General features: G+C 41.7%; 1 protein-coding gene across 4 annotated transcripts in view; it reads right to left on the reverse strand.

Moving 5' to 3' along the window:
* The window catches only part of RNF8 (ring finger protein 8), an 81,980-nt gene extending 62,833 nt beyond the window's left edge, over positions 1-19,147 (reverse strand). For all 4 annotated transcript variants that reach the window (XM_061195096.1, XM_061195099.1, XM_061195098.1 and 1 more), the window contains exons 1-2: positions 18,926-19,147; positions 12,611-12,739 (exon numbers count right to left, since the gene is read on the reverse strand). In XM_061195096.1, coding sequence (XP_061051079.1) covers positions 12,611-12,739; positions 18,926-19,036 — 240 coding nt within the window. In that variant the 5' untranslated portion in view covers positions 19,037-19,147. The remainder of the gene's footprint in view (positions 1-12,610; positions 12,740-18,925) is intronic.
* Between the last annotated feature and the right edge of the window lie 373 nt (positions 19,148-19,520).

Consider the following 19,520-nt stretch of genomic DNA (forward strand, 5'->3'; position numbering starts at 1 on the left):
TTCCCTCTTCCTCTTTTTTCCTATTGTGATGTACCTTCCAGTTGTTGATTCATCTGTATTTTTATTTTTATATTCTTTCTAACATATCTGTTAGTTTCCTAGTCTAATTTTATTTTTTACTTTGTTACTGTTCTTTTTTATTCCGCCCCACGTGGCTTGTGGGATCTTGGTTCACAAGCCCGGGGTTGGGCTGAAGCTCCTGCGGTGGGAGCTCTGAGTCCGAACTACTGGACTAACAGAGAACCTCAGACCCCAGGGAATATCCATCAGAGTGAGGTATCACGGAGTTCACCATCTTAGCACCAAGACCCAGCTCTGCCCAATAGCCTACAAACTCCAGTGTTGGAAACCTCAGGCCAAACAACCAGTAAGACAGGAACACAATCCCAAACATAAAAAAGAAAAAAGAGAGACAGCAAAAAAATACGTCACAGATGAAGGAGCAAGGTAAAAATCTACAAGACCAAGTAAATGAAGAGGAAATAGGCAATCTACCTGAAAAAGAATTCAGAGTAATGATAGTAAAGATGATCCAGAATCTTGGAAATAGAATGGAGGCACAGACTGAGAAAATATAAGAAATGTTTAACAAAGACCTAGAAGAACTAAAGAACAAACAAACAGAGATGAACAACACAATAACTGAAATGAAAAATACACTAGAAGGAATCAATAACAGAATAACTGAGGCAGAAGAACGAATAAGTGAGGTGGAAGACAAAATAGTGGAAATAACTGCTGAGAAGCAGAATAAAGAAAAACGCATGAAAAGAATTGAAGACAATCTCAGAGACTTCTGGGACAACACTGAATGCACCAACATTCGAATTATAGGGCTCCCAGAAGAAGAAGAGAAAAAGAAAGGGTCTGAGAAAATATTTGAAGAGATTATAGTTTAAAACTGCCCTAACATGGGAAAGGAAACAGTCACCCAAGTCCAGGAAGCACAGAGAGTCCCATACAGGATAAACGCTAGGAAAAACACACCAAGACACACATTAATCAAACTAACAAAAATTAAATTCAAAGAAAAAATATTAAAAGCAGCAAGGGAAAAACAAAAAATAACATACAAAGAAATCCCCATAAGGTTATCAGCTGATTTTTCAGCGGAAACTCTGCAGGCCAGAAGGGAGTGGCAGGATATACTTAAAGTGATGAAAGAGAAAAACCTACAACCAAGATTATTCTACCCAGCAAGGATCTCATTCAGATTCGATGGAGAAGTCAAAAGTTTTTCAGACAAGCAAAAGCTAAGAGAATTCAGCACCACCAAACCAGCTTTACAACAAATGCTAAAGAAACCTCTCTAAGCTGGAAACAAGAGAAGAAAAAGACCCACAAAAACAAACCCAAAACAATTGAGAAAATGGTAATAGGAACATACATATTGATAATAACCTTGAAAGTAAATGGATTAAATACCCCAACTAAAAGACACAGACTGGCTGAATGGATACAAAAACAAGACCCATATATATGCTGTCTACAAGAGACCCACTTCAGATCTAGGGATACATACAGACTGAAAGTGAAGAGATGGAAAAAGATATTCCATGCAAATGGAAATCAAAAGAAAGCTGGAGTAGCAATACTTGTATCAGATAAAATAGACTTTAAAATAAAGACTGTTACAAGAGATAAGGAGGGACACTATATAATGATCAAAGGATCAATCCAAGAAGAAGATGTAACAATTATAAATGTTTACACGCCCAACATAGGAGCACCTCAATACATAAGGCAAATGCTAACAACCAGGAAAGGAGAAATCGACAGTAACACAATAATAGTAGGGGACTTTAACACCCCACTTACACCAATGGACAGATCATCCAAACAGAAAATAAATAAGGAAACACAAGCTTTAAATGACACAACAGACCAGATAGATTTAATTGATATTTATAGAACATTCCACCCAAAAGTGGCAGAATACACTTTCTTCTCAAGTGCATACAGAACATTATCCAGGATAGATCACATCTTGGGTCACAAATCAAGCCTCAGAAAATTTAAGAAAATTGAAATCGTATCAAGCACCTTTTCTGACCACAACACTATGGAGATTGGAAACCAATTACAGGAAAAAAACTGTAAAAAACACAAATACCTGGTGGCTAAACAGTGTGCTACTAAATAACCAAGAGATCACTGAAGAAATCAAAGAAGAAATTTAAAAATACATAGAAACAAATGACAATGAAAACACGATGACTCAAAACCTATGGGACGCAGCAAAAGCAGTTGTAAGAGGGAAGCTTATAGCAATTCAATCTCACCTCAAGAAACAAGAAAAATCTCAAATAAACCATCTAACCCTACAGTTAAAACAACTAGAGAAAGAAGAAGAAAGAAAACCCAAAGTCAGTAAAAGGAAAGAAATCATAAAGATCAGAGCAGAAATAAATGAAATAGAAACAAAGAAAACAATAGCAAATATCAATAAAACTAAAAGCTGGTTCTTTGAGAAGATAAAATTGATAAACCCTTAGCCAGACTCATCAAGAAAAAAAAGGAGAGGATGCAAATCAACAAAATTAGAAATGAAAAAGGAGAAATCACAACTGACATTGCAGAAATACAAAGGATTATAAGAAACTACTACAAACAACTATATGCCAATAAAATGGACAACCACAAAGAAATGGACAAATTCTTGGAAAGGTACAATTTTCCAAGACTGAACCAGGAAGAATTAGAAAATATAAACAGACCTATCACAAGTAATAAAATTGAAGCCATAATTTAAAATCTTCCAACAAACAAAATTCCAGGACCAGATGGCTTCACAGGCGAATTCTATCAAACATTTAGAGAAGAGCCAACACAGATCCTTCTCAAACTCTTCCAAAAAATTGCAGAGGGAGAAACACTCCCAAATCCATTCTATGAAGCCACCATCACCCTGATACCAAAACCAGAAAAGGATATCACAAAAAAAGGAAATTATAGACCAACATCACTGATGAACATAGATGCAAAAATCCTGAACAAAATACTAGCAAACAGAATCCAACAGCACATTAAAAGGATCATACACCATGATCAAGTGGGATTTATCCCAGGATGCAAGGATTCTTCAATATACGCAAATCAATCAATGTGATATACCACATTAACAAATTAAGGAATAAAAACCATATGATCATCTCAATAGATGCAGAAAAAGCTTTTGACAAAATTCAAAACCCATTCATGATAAAAACTCTCCAGAAAATAGGCACAGAGGGAACCTACCTCAACATAATAAAGACCATATATGACAAACCCACAGCAAGCATCATACTCAAAGGTGAAAAACTGAAAGCATTTCCACCAGGATCAGGAACAAGACAAGGATGTCCACTCTCCCCACTCTTATTCAACATAGTTTTGGAAGTCCTAGCCACAGCAATCAGAGAAGAAAAAGAAATAAAAGGAATACAAATTGGAAAAGAAGAAGTAAAACTCAACTGTTTGCTGATGACATGATACTATATATAGAAAATCCTAAAGATGCCACCAGAAAACTACTAGAACTAATCAATGAATTTGGTAAGGTTGCAGGATACAAAATTAATGCACAGAAATCTCTGGCATTCCTACACACCGACAACAAAAAATCACAAAGAGAAATTAAGGAAACACTCCCATTTACCATTGCAACAAAAAGAATAAAATACTTAGGAGTAAACCTGCCTAAGGAGGTGAAAGACTTGTATTCAGAAAACTATAAAACACTGATGAAAGAAATCAAAGATGACATAAACAGATGGAGAAATATACCATGTTCTTGGATTGGAAGAATCAATACTGTGAAAATGACTATACTACCCAAAGCAATCTACAGATTCAATCCCTACCAAACTAGCAATGGCATTCTTCACAGAATCAGAACAAAAAATTTTACAATTCGTATGGAAACACAAAATACCCTGAATAGGCAATCTTGAGAAAGAACAACGGAGCTGGAGGAATCAGGCTCCCTGACTTCAAACTATACCACAAAGCTACAGTAATCAAGACAGTCTGGTACTGGCACAAAAACAGAAATATAGATCAATGGTACAGGATAGAATGCCCAGAGATAAACCCACGCACATATGGGCACCTAATTTACGACAAAGGAGGCAAGAATATACAATGGAGAAAAGACAGCCTCTTCAATAAGTGGTGCTGGGAAAACTGGACAGCTACATGTAAAAGAATGAAATTAGAACACTACCTAACACCATACAGAAAAATAAACTCCAAATGGATTAAAGACTTAAATGTAAGACCAGACACTATAAAACTCTTAGACGAAAACATAGGAAAAACACTCTTTGACATAAACCACAGCAAGATCTTTTTTGACTCACCTCCTAGAGTAACAGAAATAAAAACAAAAATAAACAAATGGGAACTAATGAAAGTTAAAAGCTTTTGCACAGCAAAGGAAACCATAAACAAGACGAAAAGACAACCCTCAGAATGGGAGAAAATATTTGCAAATGAAACAACAGACAAAGGATTAATCTCCAAAATATACAAACAGCTCATGGAGTTCAATATCAAAAAAAAAAAAAAACAATCCAGTTAAAAAATGGGCAGAAGACCTAAATAGACATTTCACCAAGGAAGACATACAGATGGCCAAGAGGCACATGAAAAGATGTTCAACATCACTAATTATTAGAGAAATGCAAATCAAAACTACAATGAGGTATCACCTCACACCAGTCACAATGGCCATTATCAAAAAATCTACAAACAATAAATGCTGGAAACGGTGCGGCGAAAAGGGAACCCTCCTGCACTGCTTGTGGGAATGTAAATTGATACAACCACTATGGAAAACAGTATGGAGATTCCTTAAAAAACTATATATAGAACTACCATATAACCCAGTAATCCCACTACTGGGCATACACCCTGAGAAAACCATAATTCAAAAAGAGACATGTACCACAATGTTCACTGCAGCACTATTTACAATAGCCAGGACATGGAAGCAACCTAAGTGTCCATCGACAGATGAATGGATAAAGAAGATGTGGCAAATATATACAATGGAATACTACTCAGCTATAAAAAGAAACTAAATTGACTTACTTGTAGTGAGGTGGATGGACCTCAGTCTGTCATACAGAGTGAAGTAAGTCAGAAAGAGAAAAACAAATACCGTATGCTAACGCTATGAATGGAATCTAAAAAAAAAAAAAAAAAAAAAAAAAAAAGAATGGTACTGATAAACCTAGTTGCAGGGCAGGAATAAAGAGGTAGACATAGAGAATGGACTTGAGGACATGGGGTACGAGGGTGAAGCTGGAGCAAAGTGAGAGTAGCATCGACATATATACACTACCGAATGCAAAACAGTCGGCTGGTGGGAAGCAGCAGCATAGCAGCATAGGGAGATCTGCTTGGTGCTTTGCGATGACCTAGAGGGGAGGGATAGGGAGGATGGGATGGAAGCTCAAGAGGGAGGGGATATGGGGGCATGTGTATGCATATGGCTGATTCGCTTTGTTGTGCAACAGAAACTAACACAGTATTGTGAAGCAATTATACTCCAATAAAGATCTATTAAAAAGAAAGAAAGAAAACCCTTGAGAACAAATAGAAAAGACAGGTTCATAAACTGCCATCCTTAGAAACAGCATTCTTCAAACAGCACTTTGGCTTTTTACCTAGATGATGTTCATTTCTCCAGAGAAGTGCCTGTGTACAGGCAGGAATCACCTTGTTACTGGTGGATGAATTACTCAAATAAATGCAGTAGCATTAAAAGAAACTGAAATCGAATAGCTCCTATTGATATAAACTGGGGGCAATGGCCCAAGACTGGAAAAACTGCTAAGAGTGAAGGAAGTAGCATCTAATGATGAGGTTCCGAAGGTATGCTTGGCCAAGAAAGTCATGCAGGCACTGTCTCTGGATGTGTGTGGCCCCTGAACACACTGGTGAATGAAAAAACACTTCCCAGTACACATAAACCAAAAAAGAAAGTACCAATACCTTGTACTGGGGTCAAATCGCAGGTGGGATCTGATCCAAATAACAGCACCAGAGGTCCATGGGCAACAGAACACGTGGTTAAGAGCTGGAGCTCTGGACTCAGCTTATTAGTTGCATGGCCTTCACCAATTTACTTAACCTCTTTGTACCTCAGTTTTGTCTGTAAAATAGTACAGTTCCTATCTCATACTGCTCCTGTGAGGAATGACTGAGGTAATACATGTAAAACACTTAGCACACAAACACTTAAACACTAAACACATAGAACAAATGCTCGATATTTACTTTTGTGGTTTAAATTAAAACACAGTGTGGGGATTAAGAGCATGAACCTGAAGTCAGACTGCCTGGGTTTGTAATGTGGCTCCATTATTTAACAGCTGTGTGACTTAGGCAAGTTTCTTAACCTCTCTGTGCCCCAGCTGCCACATCTATAAAATGGAAGATAATAATAGTCTCTCCCTCATGGTGTTTGTGTGGATTTAATGAGGTAAAATATGTACTGTACTTAGAAAAGTACCTGGTACATGGTAAGCATTATGTAAGTGTATATGTAAGTGTTCACTACCATTATTTTGTTCTGGCTCAGCTGATTTATCAACAATCACTTCAACTCTGTGCTCAGCATCTTGCAAAGTAAATATACTGAGTACAAAAGCAGAAGATATGAAAACATCTTTTAGCAGCTGACCATGGAAAGCAAAACACAAGGGCATATTTAAGCAAATGTGGGATTACATAGCACAGCCTATAAATGCAAAGGAATATCATGTAGAGCTGGGTTAGCTAAAAGATGCTAAATGGGGATGATAGGTCCTAAAACAGACCTGAAGCAAATGCAGCATTTAAAGTTTAAAGAGACAAGTGGGCATTTTAACCCATATCAAGGACTTAACTTTGGGGGACAGGACAGAGATGAAGCTCACATCTGAACAGGGACTAAGGCTTTTGTTTATGTTGGTAAAAATAGCTACCTACTTTCACCAAGAAAAAATACCTGGTCAACCCAAATATGAAGGACAGGGGGCTGGACCACAAGGCACAGAGGATCCAGGGGAGTAGAGACTGGACCTCAGCTCTGGTTTGGTATTAGGCCCTAGTTTCTGGTTCTATATTATTTGGCTCAAGCAGGGAGAGGGAGAGAAAGATGAGCAAAGAAACACACAGAAAGACTGGCTTTTACCTCAAGGCCTTAGGCCTAACCTGGCTTATCTGTCAACCTGCTCCTAAACTTTCCATTCATATTCAGCCTGAGAAATTATAGGAAGTGATCGGTTCTGCAGACTTCTGTAACAACACATGAGGAATTAACAAAGGAGGGGGATGGAGACCAGAAGAGTCAATTTTAAAATATACATAGGAAAACAGTCTCAGGGAAAGTAATATGACACAGGAGGCCACCTAATGCCAAGATACAGACATTTAAGAAAAACTCAAAGGCAAAGATAATGTTAAATAAATAAAGAAGGTTAGAGAAGCAGCCCAAGACGAGAGAGAACAAGGATTCCCTAAAAAGCTGGGGCAAACTCTTGAGACATATGGCAGCCCTCCACTAGATCCTCTGCATTAACCTGCCTTCCTTCAGAGCCCTTGAGGTCTGAAAAATAAGCGCTCAAAAATTTTCCATCACATTTTATCCTTGGATGCCTCTGTTTGCCCATTAATCACTCTTTGGTGACACCTAGTAGTATAATTTGGACCAAAGGCCCAAATTGGTTCTGTTCACACAGTGACTGTAGAAAAGATGAAAACACCATGGCTATACAGGAACAGTCAAGTACTGCCCAGGATGTGATTTCAAATACAGTGGTTTAAATAAATCAAACTCTGTTCAATACTTTCTTGATGCTGGTTTTCATAATCACCAGTCTGAACAATGTCAGCAGCAGCAAAGTGATAACCAAAGAAAAGCCTGCCCAATGTCTCAGTCATCAATGAGGAAAAGGTGGAATAACCCTCACCCCCTTAAATACTAATTACTTCACTTAATGCTCAATCTCTGTCCAGCATTTTTAATCGGTTGTTGAGAACAGTGGAAACCCAAAGCCAAAAGCCAATGTTTCCTTGCAGTTCTCTAGATGACTTATGTAGCTCAGTGGTTCTCAGCCCTAACTGTAGAGTGAAATCACCTGGAAACGTTTAGAACAAATAGCAGTGCCTGCTATTAGACTTAGTCTTAGTCCTTAGACTTAGTCTCATCCTTAGAATTAATTGGTCAGAGATGGGAACTAGGCATCAGAATTTTTAAAGCCAGGTTTAGACACAAACACTGTGTATAGTCATATCAAGACACAGGGCCCCTTTGCAGTCAACCCTTCACCCATATCCAGGCAGCTACTCATCTGGTCTCTACCCTACAAAGGTCTGCCTTTTCCATAATGTTGTATAAATGGAATCAGACACAGTATGTACCCTTTTGAGTTTGGCTTCTTTCGCTTAGCATGATGGCTCTGAGATGTGTCCGCTTGGTTGCATTACAGTAGCTTGGTATTTTTATTGCTGAGTAGTACTCCAGGGTATGGGTATATCAGCTTGTTTCTCTGTTCCCTAGTTGTTTTCTTCCAGTTTTTGGTGATTATGAATAAAGCCACTATAAACATTCAGGTACAAGTTTCTGTGAGAACGTAAGTTTCCATTAATTGGGGGTAAATACGTAAAAATAGAATCGCTGGGTAAGTGTATGTTTAACTGTAAGAAACTGCCAAACTGTTTTTCAAAGTGGCAGTACTATTTTGTTTTCTCACTTGCAATGTTTAAGAGTTCCAGTTACTCTGCATGCTCACCAGCACTTGGTAGTGTTTTATTTTAGCAATTCTAATAGGTGTATCAGTCAATATTTTAAAAAATTCTTTACTAAAGCATAACATACAAACATAAAAACATACAAATCATAAATGCACAACTAGGTGAATATCACAAAATGAACACTCAGTGTAACTATCACAAGGTTTAAAACAAAAAACAAAAAACCCCCACATTATCAGCATCCCAGAAACATCCTTGTGCCTCCTCCTAGCCACTAAGCACCTGCCCCTCACCCCATAAAGTGACTACTAGCCTGGCTTAACATCACACGTTAGTTTTGCCTGGTTCTGAACATTATACAAATGGCATCAAATAATATGTATTCTTGGGACTTCCCTGCCAGTCCAGTGGTTAAGAATCCGCACTGTAAGGGGCGTGGGTTTGATCCCCAGCTGGGGAACTAAGATCCCACATGCCAGGTGGCACAGCCAAAAAAAAAAAAAAAAAAGTATTTTTTTGTGTCTGTTTTCTTTCACTCAATATTATGTTTGCGAGATTTATCCATGTTGTTGGATATAGTAGTAATTCATTCATATTCATTACAGTACAGTGTTTCATCGTAAGAATATTCCACAGTTTATCCATTCTACTGTTGAAAGACATTTGGGTTGTTTCCCTAGGAGTGAAAATACTGTATGTGTGTATGTATGTATGTATATACACATACATACATACACAACTTTAATAAATAATGCCAAATAATTTTCCAAAATAGTTGTACCAATTTACACTTCTACCAAAAGACTACTTGCTCCATACCCGTGCTAATGTCTGGCATCATCAAAATTTAATTATAGTTACTCTCTGACTACAAGGTGTGTTGTGGTATTCCATCATGCTTTTAATGTGTATTTCCCAGGGACTTCCCTGGTGGCGCAGTGGTTGAGAATCTGCCTGCCAATCCAGGGGACATGGGTTCGAGCCCTGGTCCGGGAAGATCCCACATGCCGCGGATCAACTAAGCCCCTGCGCCACAACTACTGAGCCTGTGCTCTAGAGCCCGCGAGCCACAACCACTGAGCCCGTGTGCCACAACTACTGAAGACAGTGCACCTAGAGCCTGTGCTCCACAACAAGAGAAGCCACCACAATGAGAAGCCCACACACTGCAACGCTCACCACAACTAGAGAAAGCCCGTGTGCAGTAACAAAGACCCAACGCAGCCAAAAATAAATAAATAATTTGTATTTGTATTATTTATTGATCAAATAAATAATCTGATCATTAATGAAGTTGAACAATGTTTCATGGCTACTGAACGTTTGGAAAGAATCTTTTGTGAAGTGCCTGGCTCTTGCCCATTTTTATTTTCTTTTAATTTATTTATTTTAGTTTATTTATTTTTGGCTGCATTGGGTCTTCGTTGCTGTGCGTGGGCTTTCTCTAGTTGCGGAGAGTGGGGGCTACTCTTTGTTGCAGTGCGCAGGCTTCTCATTGCAGTGACTTCTCTTGTGGAGCACGAGCTCTAGGCACGTGGGATTCAGTAGTTGTGGCGCGCAGGTTCTAGAGAGCAGGCTCAGCAGTTGTGGCACACGGGATTAGTTGCTCTGCGGCATGTGGGATCTTCCCGGACCAGAGCTCAAACCCACGTCCCCTGCATTGGCAGGGGACAATTCTTAACCACTGCGCCACCAGAGAAGCCCCTGCCCATTTTTAATACTGGGTTATCTTTCTTTTTCTCACTGATTTGGAGTTCTATATACATCCGAGTATAAGCCCTTCACTGATTATATGTGTAGCAAGTATCTTCCACGCTGAGCTTGCTTTCACTCTCTTAATGATATCTTTTGATGAATGGAAATTCTTAATTTTAATGTGCTATCTCCAGTATTTTTTAAAAGTATCCCATGTATGGGCAAAATTGGAAACAGGGCTGAGAACCACTGCTCTAGCTGCTGGGAGACCAGAAGTTGAACTGTCCCAAGCAGCAAGGTTTGTTCAGACTCAACTGTGCACAGAAGGGGTTAAAACAGATCATCTCTAAGGTCCCCTTTTCAGTGCCAATTTATATTTCGCTCACAGTGCCTTGCCAAGAGTGCTGAACCAATTTACTTAGCATTTATGCTCTCTTTCAACACCATGCCAACTCAACTTAATCCTAGTGCAGGAAGGTACTTTCTCCAACAGCTTAAACCTAGCAGGTTTATGCATGCAAAATGAGGCCGCTGGGCAGGCCTACAGAATACCTGTGATACTATGAATTATAATAAGAAATATATATTTGGTATTCACCCCCATTTCTAGCACAGAGCTTCTAAAACCCTTGAAATTTCCTAAGTCGTAAGAGATCAAGGTATCTTTTGTTATGTTAATGAGGTGACTTTTGGAATGCACCAGGGTCACCTATGAGGGCTGGGTGCCAGGGGAACCAATCCTGTGATTGGAGAGTTGGAACTTTCAGTCTCACCCCTCAACCCCCTGGGAAGGGAGAGGGGCTAGTGGTTGATCACCACTGGCTAATGATTCAATCAATTACACAAATGTAATGAAGCCTCCATAGAAACCCAAAAGGATGGGGTTTGGAGAGCTTCCTGGTTGGTGAACACCTGGAGGTGCTAGGAGAGGGGCAGGGCATGGACGCTCCATGCCCCTCCCCATATACCTTGCCCTATGCGTCTCTTTCATTTGGATGTTCACCTGTATCCCAGACCATATCCTTTTATAATAAACTGGTAAATCTAAGTAAATGTATTCCTGAATTGTAAATCATTCTGAAGCTAATTAATTAAATCCAAAGTGGGAGGCGGCAATGGGGACCTCTGATTTATAGCCAGTCAGCCAGAAGTACAGGTGAAAACCTGGACTTGGCAACTGGCACCTGAAGTTCAAGGACAGGGTCCTTGGAACTTCCAACCTATAGCCAGTTGGTCAGAAGCACAGATGTTAACCTGGGGTTGTGACTGGCATCTGAAGTGGAGGGTGGTCTTGTGGGACTGAGCCCTTTACCGGTGGAATCTGATGCTATCTCAGGTTGACAGATGGGTGGGGGGATGTCCTCACACCCGTTGGAATTGGTCTCAGAATCATTTTAATACTCTTCCTTCTAGCAGGTATCTTTAAAATCCTTTCAACCAGAGCAGTGCAAAATGGTGTCCAAAGACTTTTCACACTTCCTAATCCTTAACTGTTGACATCAGAATTTCTCTCACTTCACACTCTATATTTTCACTGTATTCGCAGGTGCTTGTATATCTGCACTTTAGGTACTTCCTAATTGCTGGGCTTTATACACTATTTCACCTCCCTTAGTATTCACATTTGATCTGTGGTTTTCAAATTTGTTTCAAGCAAAAAAAAACCCCTTTATTCAAAGGAAATCTTCCTTAAAGAACTAATATATGAAACAGGTGAAAAGTGAAAGGAGGGGTTTGCTCTGATGGAAAGAAGTGGGAAAGAAAAGGAGCTAAGTGCAGTCAGCTCAGTTCCTCCCCCTCCCCATGTCCTGAATCACAGTTGTACTCCAGAATCTTTGTCAGATTCCCGAGATCTCTGGACCTCCAACTCACAAGAGACCAAGTCCCCTGGTAACTTAATCTAGTTTCTGGAATAGGACCTATTGCTCCAATTCAAGTGTTCCATACAAAATAACTAACTTCAAGTCATTAGAATTTATTTTGGCATAATGTAATCTCTGGCAACATAGAGAAGTAGTTGTTTCTGGGAAAGACAAGTGGGTAGCTAGGGGAGAAGATATCTTCTTTTAATTTTGAATCTTTTAATTTTGTATCATGTATTACCTCTGAGGGGGGGAAAAAAAACACCTTAACTTAAAAATAAACAAAAATTCAATAAAAGTAACTAGGCTTCTGTGGATTACTGTACCTTGTTGTCCATAATTGTCCACTGGCCCTCGGCATTCTGCTTCAAAATACAGTGGTTTCGGGAAATCATCAGAGGGCAGATTTTTGATATCAACTGGTATGTGACACCAAATCCTCGCCCTACAGTCACCTAGGAAGACAACGACAATGTAAGAGACACAATCAGCCACCGTACTGAAAAGAGAGGTCCTTTACAATCTTGTCAACCAGCAGTATCCACAAGTCCTGACTTATGAAACCAGACTCCCATGAAACCCAAACAGCTCACTGGCCATCTCCTCCTTCAGCTGCCATGGGAGCCACTGGCTAGAAAAAGGTAAAAAGTTGTGACAAGAGACAACTGAACATTAATCATGGAATGTCAGGGTTGGTAGGACTCTGAAAGGTCACCTGGTTCAGCCACTCATGGGATGGAGGAATTCTTCCTACACAACCCCATCAACTAGTCTTAAACACTGCCAAGAACTATAGCTTCTACATAAGACAGTCCTTCCAATTTTTTTTTTTTTTTTTTTTTTTTTTAGCTACTTTATTTATTTATTTATTTTTAGCTGTGTTGGGTCTTCGTTTCGTGCGAGGGCTTTCTCTAGTTGCGGCAAGCGGGTGCCTTCATCGTGGTGCGCGGGCCTCTCACTATCGCGGCCCCTCCCGTTGCGGGGCACAGGCTCCAGACGCGCAGGCTCAGCAGTTGTGGCTCACGGGCCCAGTTGCTCCGTGGCATGTGGGAGCCTCCCAGACCAGGGCTCGAACCCGTGTCCCCTGCATTAGCAGGCAGACTCTCAACCACTGCGCCACCAGGGAAGCCCAGTCCTTCCAATTTTTTAATGGCTCTGACTTGGCATCTTTCTTCCTATAAATTCCATCCACTGGCCCAGGCTCTGCCCTGGGCACCACCAGAAAATCTCCAATCCCCCTTCACATGACAACTATGAAGTGTCTACTGAATCTTCCCTTTTCTTGGCCCTATGTTCCCAGTTACTTCAACGTAACTCCACAGCATAGGTTTGAGTCTTTTTGCCATCCTAATAGGTCTGTGAAGAGACTCCTGGTTTATTTTTATTCCTGGATGCCACAGTAAGAAAAATAAACCTAATTGTTATTACATAGTCGGATGCAAGTATCACTTTCCCAGTTCTAGATATTATCACTGGAGCATATAAATTACGTTAGCTTTCACAGCAGATCTATCATACTGCCAACGTATCCTTAGGCTTAGGAATGATTAAATTTCTTGGTCTAACCCTCCCCTAAGAATTTTTATGCTAAGTCATGTCTCTTCTGTCCTATACTTGACTAGTTGGTAAATTTAGATTCAAGTGCAGGACCTTACATTGACTCCTATTAAATTTCATCTTGTTAGTTCAGCCTATCATGAGCTTGTCAAGACCTTTCTGAATTTTTCATCTGCCATCAGACATACTCAATATCCCTTCCAGCTTGGAGTCACCCACCAAATTGATATGATGCCCTCTGTACCTTCATTCAAGACAGATAAAAAGATTAGAACAGGTTGTAACCAAAGGCAAAGCTCTCAGGAAAGCCTAGTAAACATTCCACCACACAATCTAGGAACACCTTCAACCAGTTATAATTCAACCAAAAGATGGAAAAGTCCTTGTTTTCCATCTTATCCACAAGGACAGCATGAGAGCCTCTGGAAAAGGTTGCAAAGAAGTCCCAGTTCACATCTATCATACTTTCCTGACAGACCAGTCAAGTTCATAATAACCCTGTCAAGGAAGGAAATAAAATTCTTCTGGGATCCAGATCGTAGAATTCCCTGCTTATTCTTCTTGGCGCACATGCCACCTCTTTAATGACCCATACCCCAACCTAACCTGGGAACATTAAGCCAAATAGTCTGTGGTTTTCTAAAAGCTGCACTTTTTGTTCCTGTTAAATTCTTTCAAAAGCATGCCTGTCCTCCTGAGTCCCTCAAAGACCACCATGACGCTTTGTCCCAATCTATTCCTCCCCACAAACTCTCATCTCAGTAACTGACACTACCACCCAACCTACTGCTTAGCCCCAAACCCAGAAGCCATCTTTGATTCACTCTACATCCCTCATCCCCACATTCAAATCATCAGCAAAATCTCCTGGCTGTAATTCAAATATGCCCTAATCTATTCACTTCTCTCTCTCAGTGGCCACTACCTTAATCCAAACAGCACTGTTTCCTCCAGTTATGCTGTTTTTGCTCCTGTGCCAGCCCCCATTCTTCACACAGTAGCTGGGGTGGTAATGTAAAAACTTTAAACCAGATCTTTTCCCTTCTTAAAATTCTCTAATAATCCAAACTTCCTTCCACAGCCTTTAAGGCCCTCAATGTCCTAACCCCTTCTACCTCTTTAGTGTTATCTCACATTATGGTCAGAAGCACTACCTGAGGGTATTTTCACCTGTCCCCTCTGATTAGAACATCCTTCTCTCAGACATTTGCATGGGCTCCTTATCTTTCAAGTTTCAGCTCCTCAGAGGCCTACCTTGATTACCTGATCTAAAGTTGCTGCCTGATCCCTCCCCGGCCATTGCATTCCTTCACATTATTAGCATGCACTTACCACATCCAAAATTATCTTGCTTGTTTCATTTATTTTTGTCTACTTGTATTTACTTTTCTAAATTTATATTTAGAATTTAAATTTCATGAGCAGGGACCTTATCTGTCTTGTGTACCACAGTACTCTGTACTCCTCAGAGCCTCTTTCTGCTCAGTAAATATCTGTGAATAAATGGGAGAATAAAGAGATCTTGCTTATGAGTCCTCCCAGATTCCAGGAGATGGGCATTTTTTTAGGTCAGAAGTTGGAAAATGGGTTATTACCACTGGAAACTATGGAGCAGCAGCCAGGAACCTTACAATCTGACTTGTTCCCCTCTAAAATGTTGTGGTGATCACCTCCACCAAAACCCTGAATCTGAAGTTTTTCAATGCTTTGACAGTTTGCCAGAAATTCCATTAATTATAGAAGTTCCTCTGAATTAATACATATACCCTTTAAAAATGGAACGTTTAAGGATTTAACTGTCATCCATATTCAGTAAGAATTTCCATTTAGGTAGCTTTATTTCTAATAAAGAAAGTATTAAATATTCCATTTTAATACCTGAGGGGAGACAGTCAGATTGCCATTATGGGTAGCCTGGAGAAAGTAATACAAAGAAGGGAGATGAGCGCCTTTCTCTGAAATCACCTCCTATGAACTCTGAATCCAGGAAAGGAAGGAAACACTCTTTTTTGTCTTTCCCTTCACTGTCTGGTCCTAGAATTTACCTTGATATATTGATAATTCATCCACACCATGGTTAGAGTCTGCATGAGCTTATCTGAATATCCCAGCACCATGCATAACATGAAACTAAATTTCCCATGGGAACTGAGTGCAAACAAACTGCCAACTCGTTGCTGGGGGTTGTTTCCATTTACAACAGTTTTGCAAGCCTTTGTGCTTACTGACAGTATTGGTCTACAAGTTCATCTTGTCCTTACCCACCTTCGCTAATGCCTTCCTCCTAGGTAGGACTCCTACTGTTTCCCAAATGACCAACAACTCCTCTAGGACCATCCTTTTCCTTTTTCCAACCCTCTTAGGGCAAAGAGCTTCAAGAAAACCAAATACAGGAGAAGAAAAGAGAAAAATGAAGATACTATGATTTCCCCCAAAGGCCTAAATACTTATAGGGCCTGGGAACTAGCTAATTTGCAATAAATCTCTATCTAATTTGTTTTTCTACCAAACTCTGTGGATTGGTTTAAGAAGTTTAAAGACACCCATTCAGGCAGACAATTTACTACAGTATTCCCTTCAATGAAATGAGAGGAACCTTGTTTTATTATCGTAGCTGAGAATCTGAGGGGTACTGGGAAGGCAAGAAACTGACTTTACTCTCATTATAACTAAGTAATATCAGCACACCTCCTAAAATCTTGTGCACACCGGCCTGTGCTATGGTTTGGGGACCATTACAATATAAGCAAGACTTCATCTCTTGGCTTTGACTCAGGCCTCTGTCCATACGCACTGCAGGCTATGCTCCAACTACTTCCTAAGGTCCGACCTTGCAGACAGCCAGGCCTGGGCGGCCTCTCCTCCACATAGGTCCCAAGGCAAGCCAGTCTTCTTCCTATATCTTCACCATTCACTCTGGCTTGTATGGCTCTCCCCTCATAGCGGTGGTCTCACACAAAATTATCTGATAGTTTAAAATATGTGTAGGCGTACTTTATAGTCCTCTTGTCCTTGCTGCAGGGGCTTTAACTCTTTCTGCCTGCCCCCTCCCCAAGACTCTCAGTGCTACCAAGCTATTCAGAAGTAATGAATTAATCCACCACAACTGAATCTTAAAGAACAATTAACATGACCATTAAATTCCTTACAGAGTTGTGTGTGAGTGTGGTATATGTGCAGGGCTCAGAATAAGTGATGTATGTGAAAGCCCAGTCCTATACAAAATAAGGTATAGTTACTATTATTCAGGTATTAGTATCTTCATTTGTTAAACTTCCTAAAGGTATATGCTTTTGGAAAGGGTCGTGCAGGGAAGGCCAATGCTTGAGCTGAAAGAATGAATGCCTAATATGGACTTTTAGGCACTGATAACGTGGACAGAAGAGAGACTGGGGGCAGAGGTATCTTCCTCGTGTTCTTCAATTCACAGCATACAAGTAATCCTTTATAATCCCCAAATCTAGCAACATTTAAGGCTGGACCTGAATTCCTCCTCTGACTGTTCTTAGGATAGTACTAAATAAACCCCATCTTGGCACTTGATCATACAGTCTGCCTGGATGTTCTCAAACTGCTTCATTTCATAAAATCCTCTTTCCCCGTTCAAGCAATAAACTCTTTGAGAGCAAAAGTCATTATTATTTGTCCCTCTCATACTACAGCAAACAATGCAAGTACTCAGTAAATACCTGGGAGACTGAATTGAGACTATGTAATTTACAGGAAAAATCTAGTTAAACATACAAAATTATCAAAAGACTTCTTTTTTAAATTTATTTATTTATTTTTGGCTGTGTTGGGTCTTCGTTTCTGTGCGAGCGCTTTCTCTAGTTGCGGCGAGCGGGGGCCACCCTTCATCGCGGTGCGCGGGCCTCTCACTATCGCGGCCTCTCTTGTTGCGGAGCACAGGCTCCAGACGCGCAGGCTCAGCAGTTGTGGCTCACGGGCCCAGTTGCTCCGCGGCATGTGAGATCTTCCCAGACCAGGGCCCGAAACCGTGTCCCCTGCATTGGCAGGCAGACTCTCAACCACTGCGCCACCAGGGAAGCCCCAAAAGACTTCTTTATCCTTCACACAAATCATTTCCAAAACCAAAACGGTTCCCAATCACCACAAGCTGGTCCCAGATCTAGCCCTCCTTCCCAAGCTGATTGCACTCTCTCTCTCTCCTCCATCACCCTCTCTAGAACAACCTCCCCAGTCCTAGCGGCCCCCAACTGAAACCGTACCTCACCTGTCCTCTTTAAATTTTTTTCTTTGTATTTATAACCGCATTAGAGGACATCATAAGCAGCTTCTGGAGAGAATTCTTGTATTTCTGAAGCCCTACCTCAACCCATCTAAGGGGGTGCCAGTCGGCAGTACCGAGACTCGCAGGATAATTGTGGCCCACACCAAAGCGCCAATTTTCCTCAAGAGTTGGAAAGGAAAAGGGCATTTTTACGTAAAAGTCTGAGTATTTTAAGGGACACGACCTCGAACTCGCAATCTTTTTCAAAATAAACTTGAGAAAGTTCACGCTCTCAGCAGTCCTCCGAGGTTCCCCCCCAAGACCCCGGACGGTTCCGTGACTCTCGGAAGTTGGGGCAGTTCCGCCTCCCAGTTCCGCCGCCCCGGCAGGGCGCAGCCGGGCGCTCCGGGTGCGACCCCAATAGGGGCTGTCCCAGCCCCCCAACCCATCAACACAGTCGCCTCCTTCCCCCGCGAAACCCCAGCAGTTCTCACATCCTCTACGCCCACCTCTCGCTCTGCCCCTCTACCAGGCTCCTTCCCGCAACCCAGACACCGGCCCCAGCTCGCCCCTCGGGCCTAGGCCGCTCTCCACGGGGCCATCTTTTCTCCCACGCGGTCAAACTTCCCCCGGACACCGCCCACCTCAGACCCCCACAACCGCTCGCACCAGACCCCTCTCTCCGTTCCCTCCCCCCAGGGCCCACCCTTCACCGCTCTCTTCTCTTCCTCTCCCACCTCCACTTTTCCATTCATCCCTCCCGCCGGGACGCCGGGCCTCCCTCCGGCCCTCCCTCCGGCCCGTGCCTCCTCCAACTCCCTTCCCTCATCTTAGAAAGACCCCTCCCCCTCACCTCGTTTCCATCCTCCAGCAGCAGCCACTCGGCGTTCATCCCCACCCGCCGCAAGCACCAGCTCCGGTCACCAGCGCGGCCTTCCGTGACCAGGGAGCCAGGATCCCCCATAGCCCACTCGGCCCTGGGTCGCGGTCAGCACAGAGCGAGACCCCGACCCGGGTTCCCGCCGCCTCTCGGTTCCCTCGCGGGAGCCATACCTACACTACAGACAGAAGCAATCGCTAGGTGTTCGCGATCGAGGCGAAAGCTCGCCTGGGCTCCGCCCCGAGCCCGCCCAAGGCCGGCAAGCCGGAGTCACTGCGCCTGCGCGAGACGAGGGCGCTTGGGACCCTGTAAACCAGGTGAGGGCGGTTTAGCCCGAGGGCCGGCACTTGTTGCCCGACGCGCCCTCATGCTCCCGACACACCTTTCTCACCCTTCATAGCGCCCCCACCCCAGTTCTAGCCTCCCCACACTGGAGCCTCTTCTCGCTTTTCCTCTCTCTTTTTAAAAATTTTGCTTTGTAACGATTTCCATGTTATTTAAAATTATAACCAACTTTTAAACAACTTTTAACTTGTGATAAATTTAAAATCTGTTAAACCTGTTTCTA

The sequence above is a fragment of the Eubalaena glacialis genome, chromosome 7 (assembly GCF_028564815.1).
Source record: "Eubalaena glacialis isolate mEubGla1 chromosome 7, mEubGla1.1.hap2.+ XY, whole genome shotgun sequence".
Lineage (NCBI taxonomy): Eukaryota > Metazoa > Chordata > Mammalia > Artiodactyla > Balaenidae > Eubalaena > Eubalaena glacialis.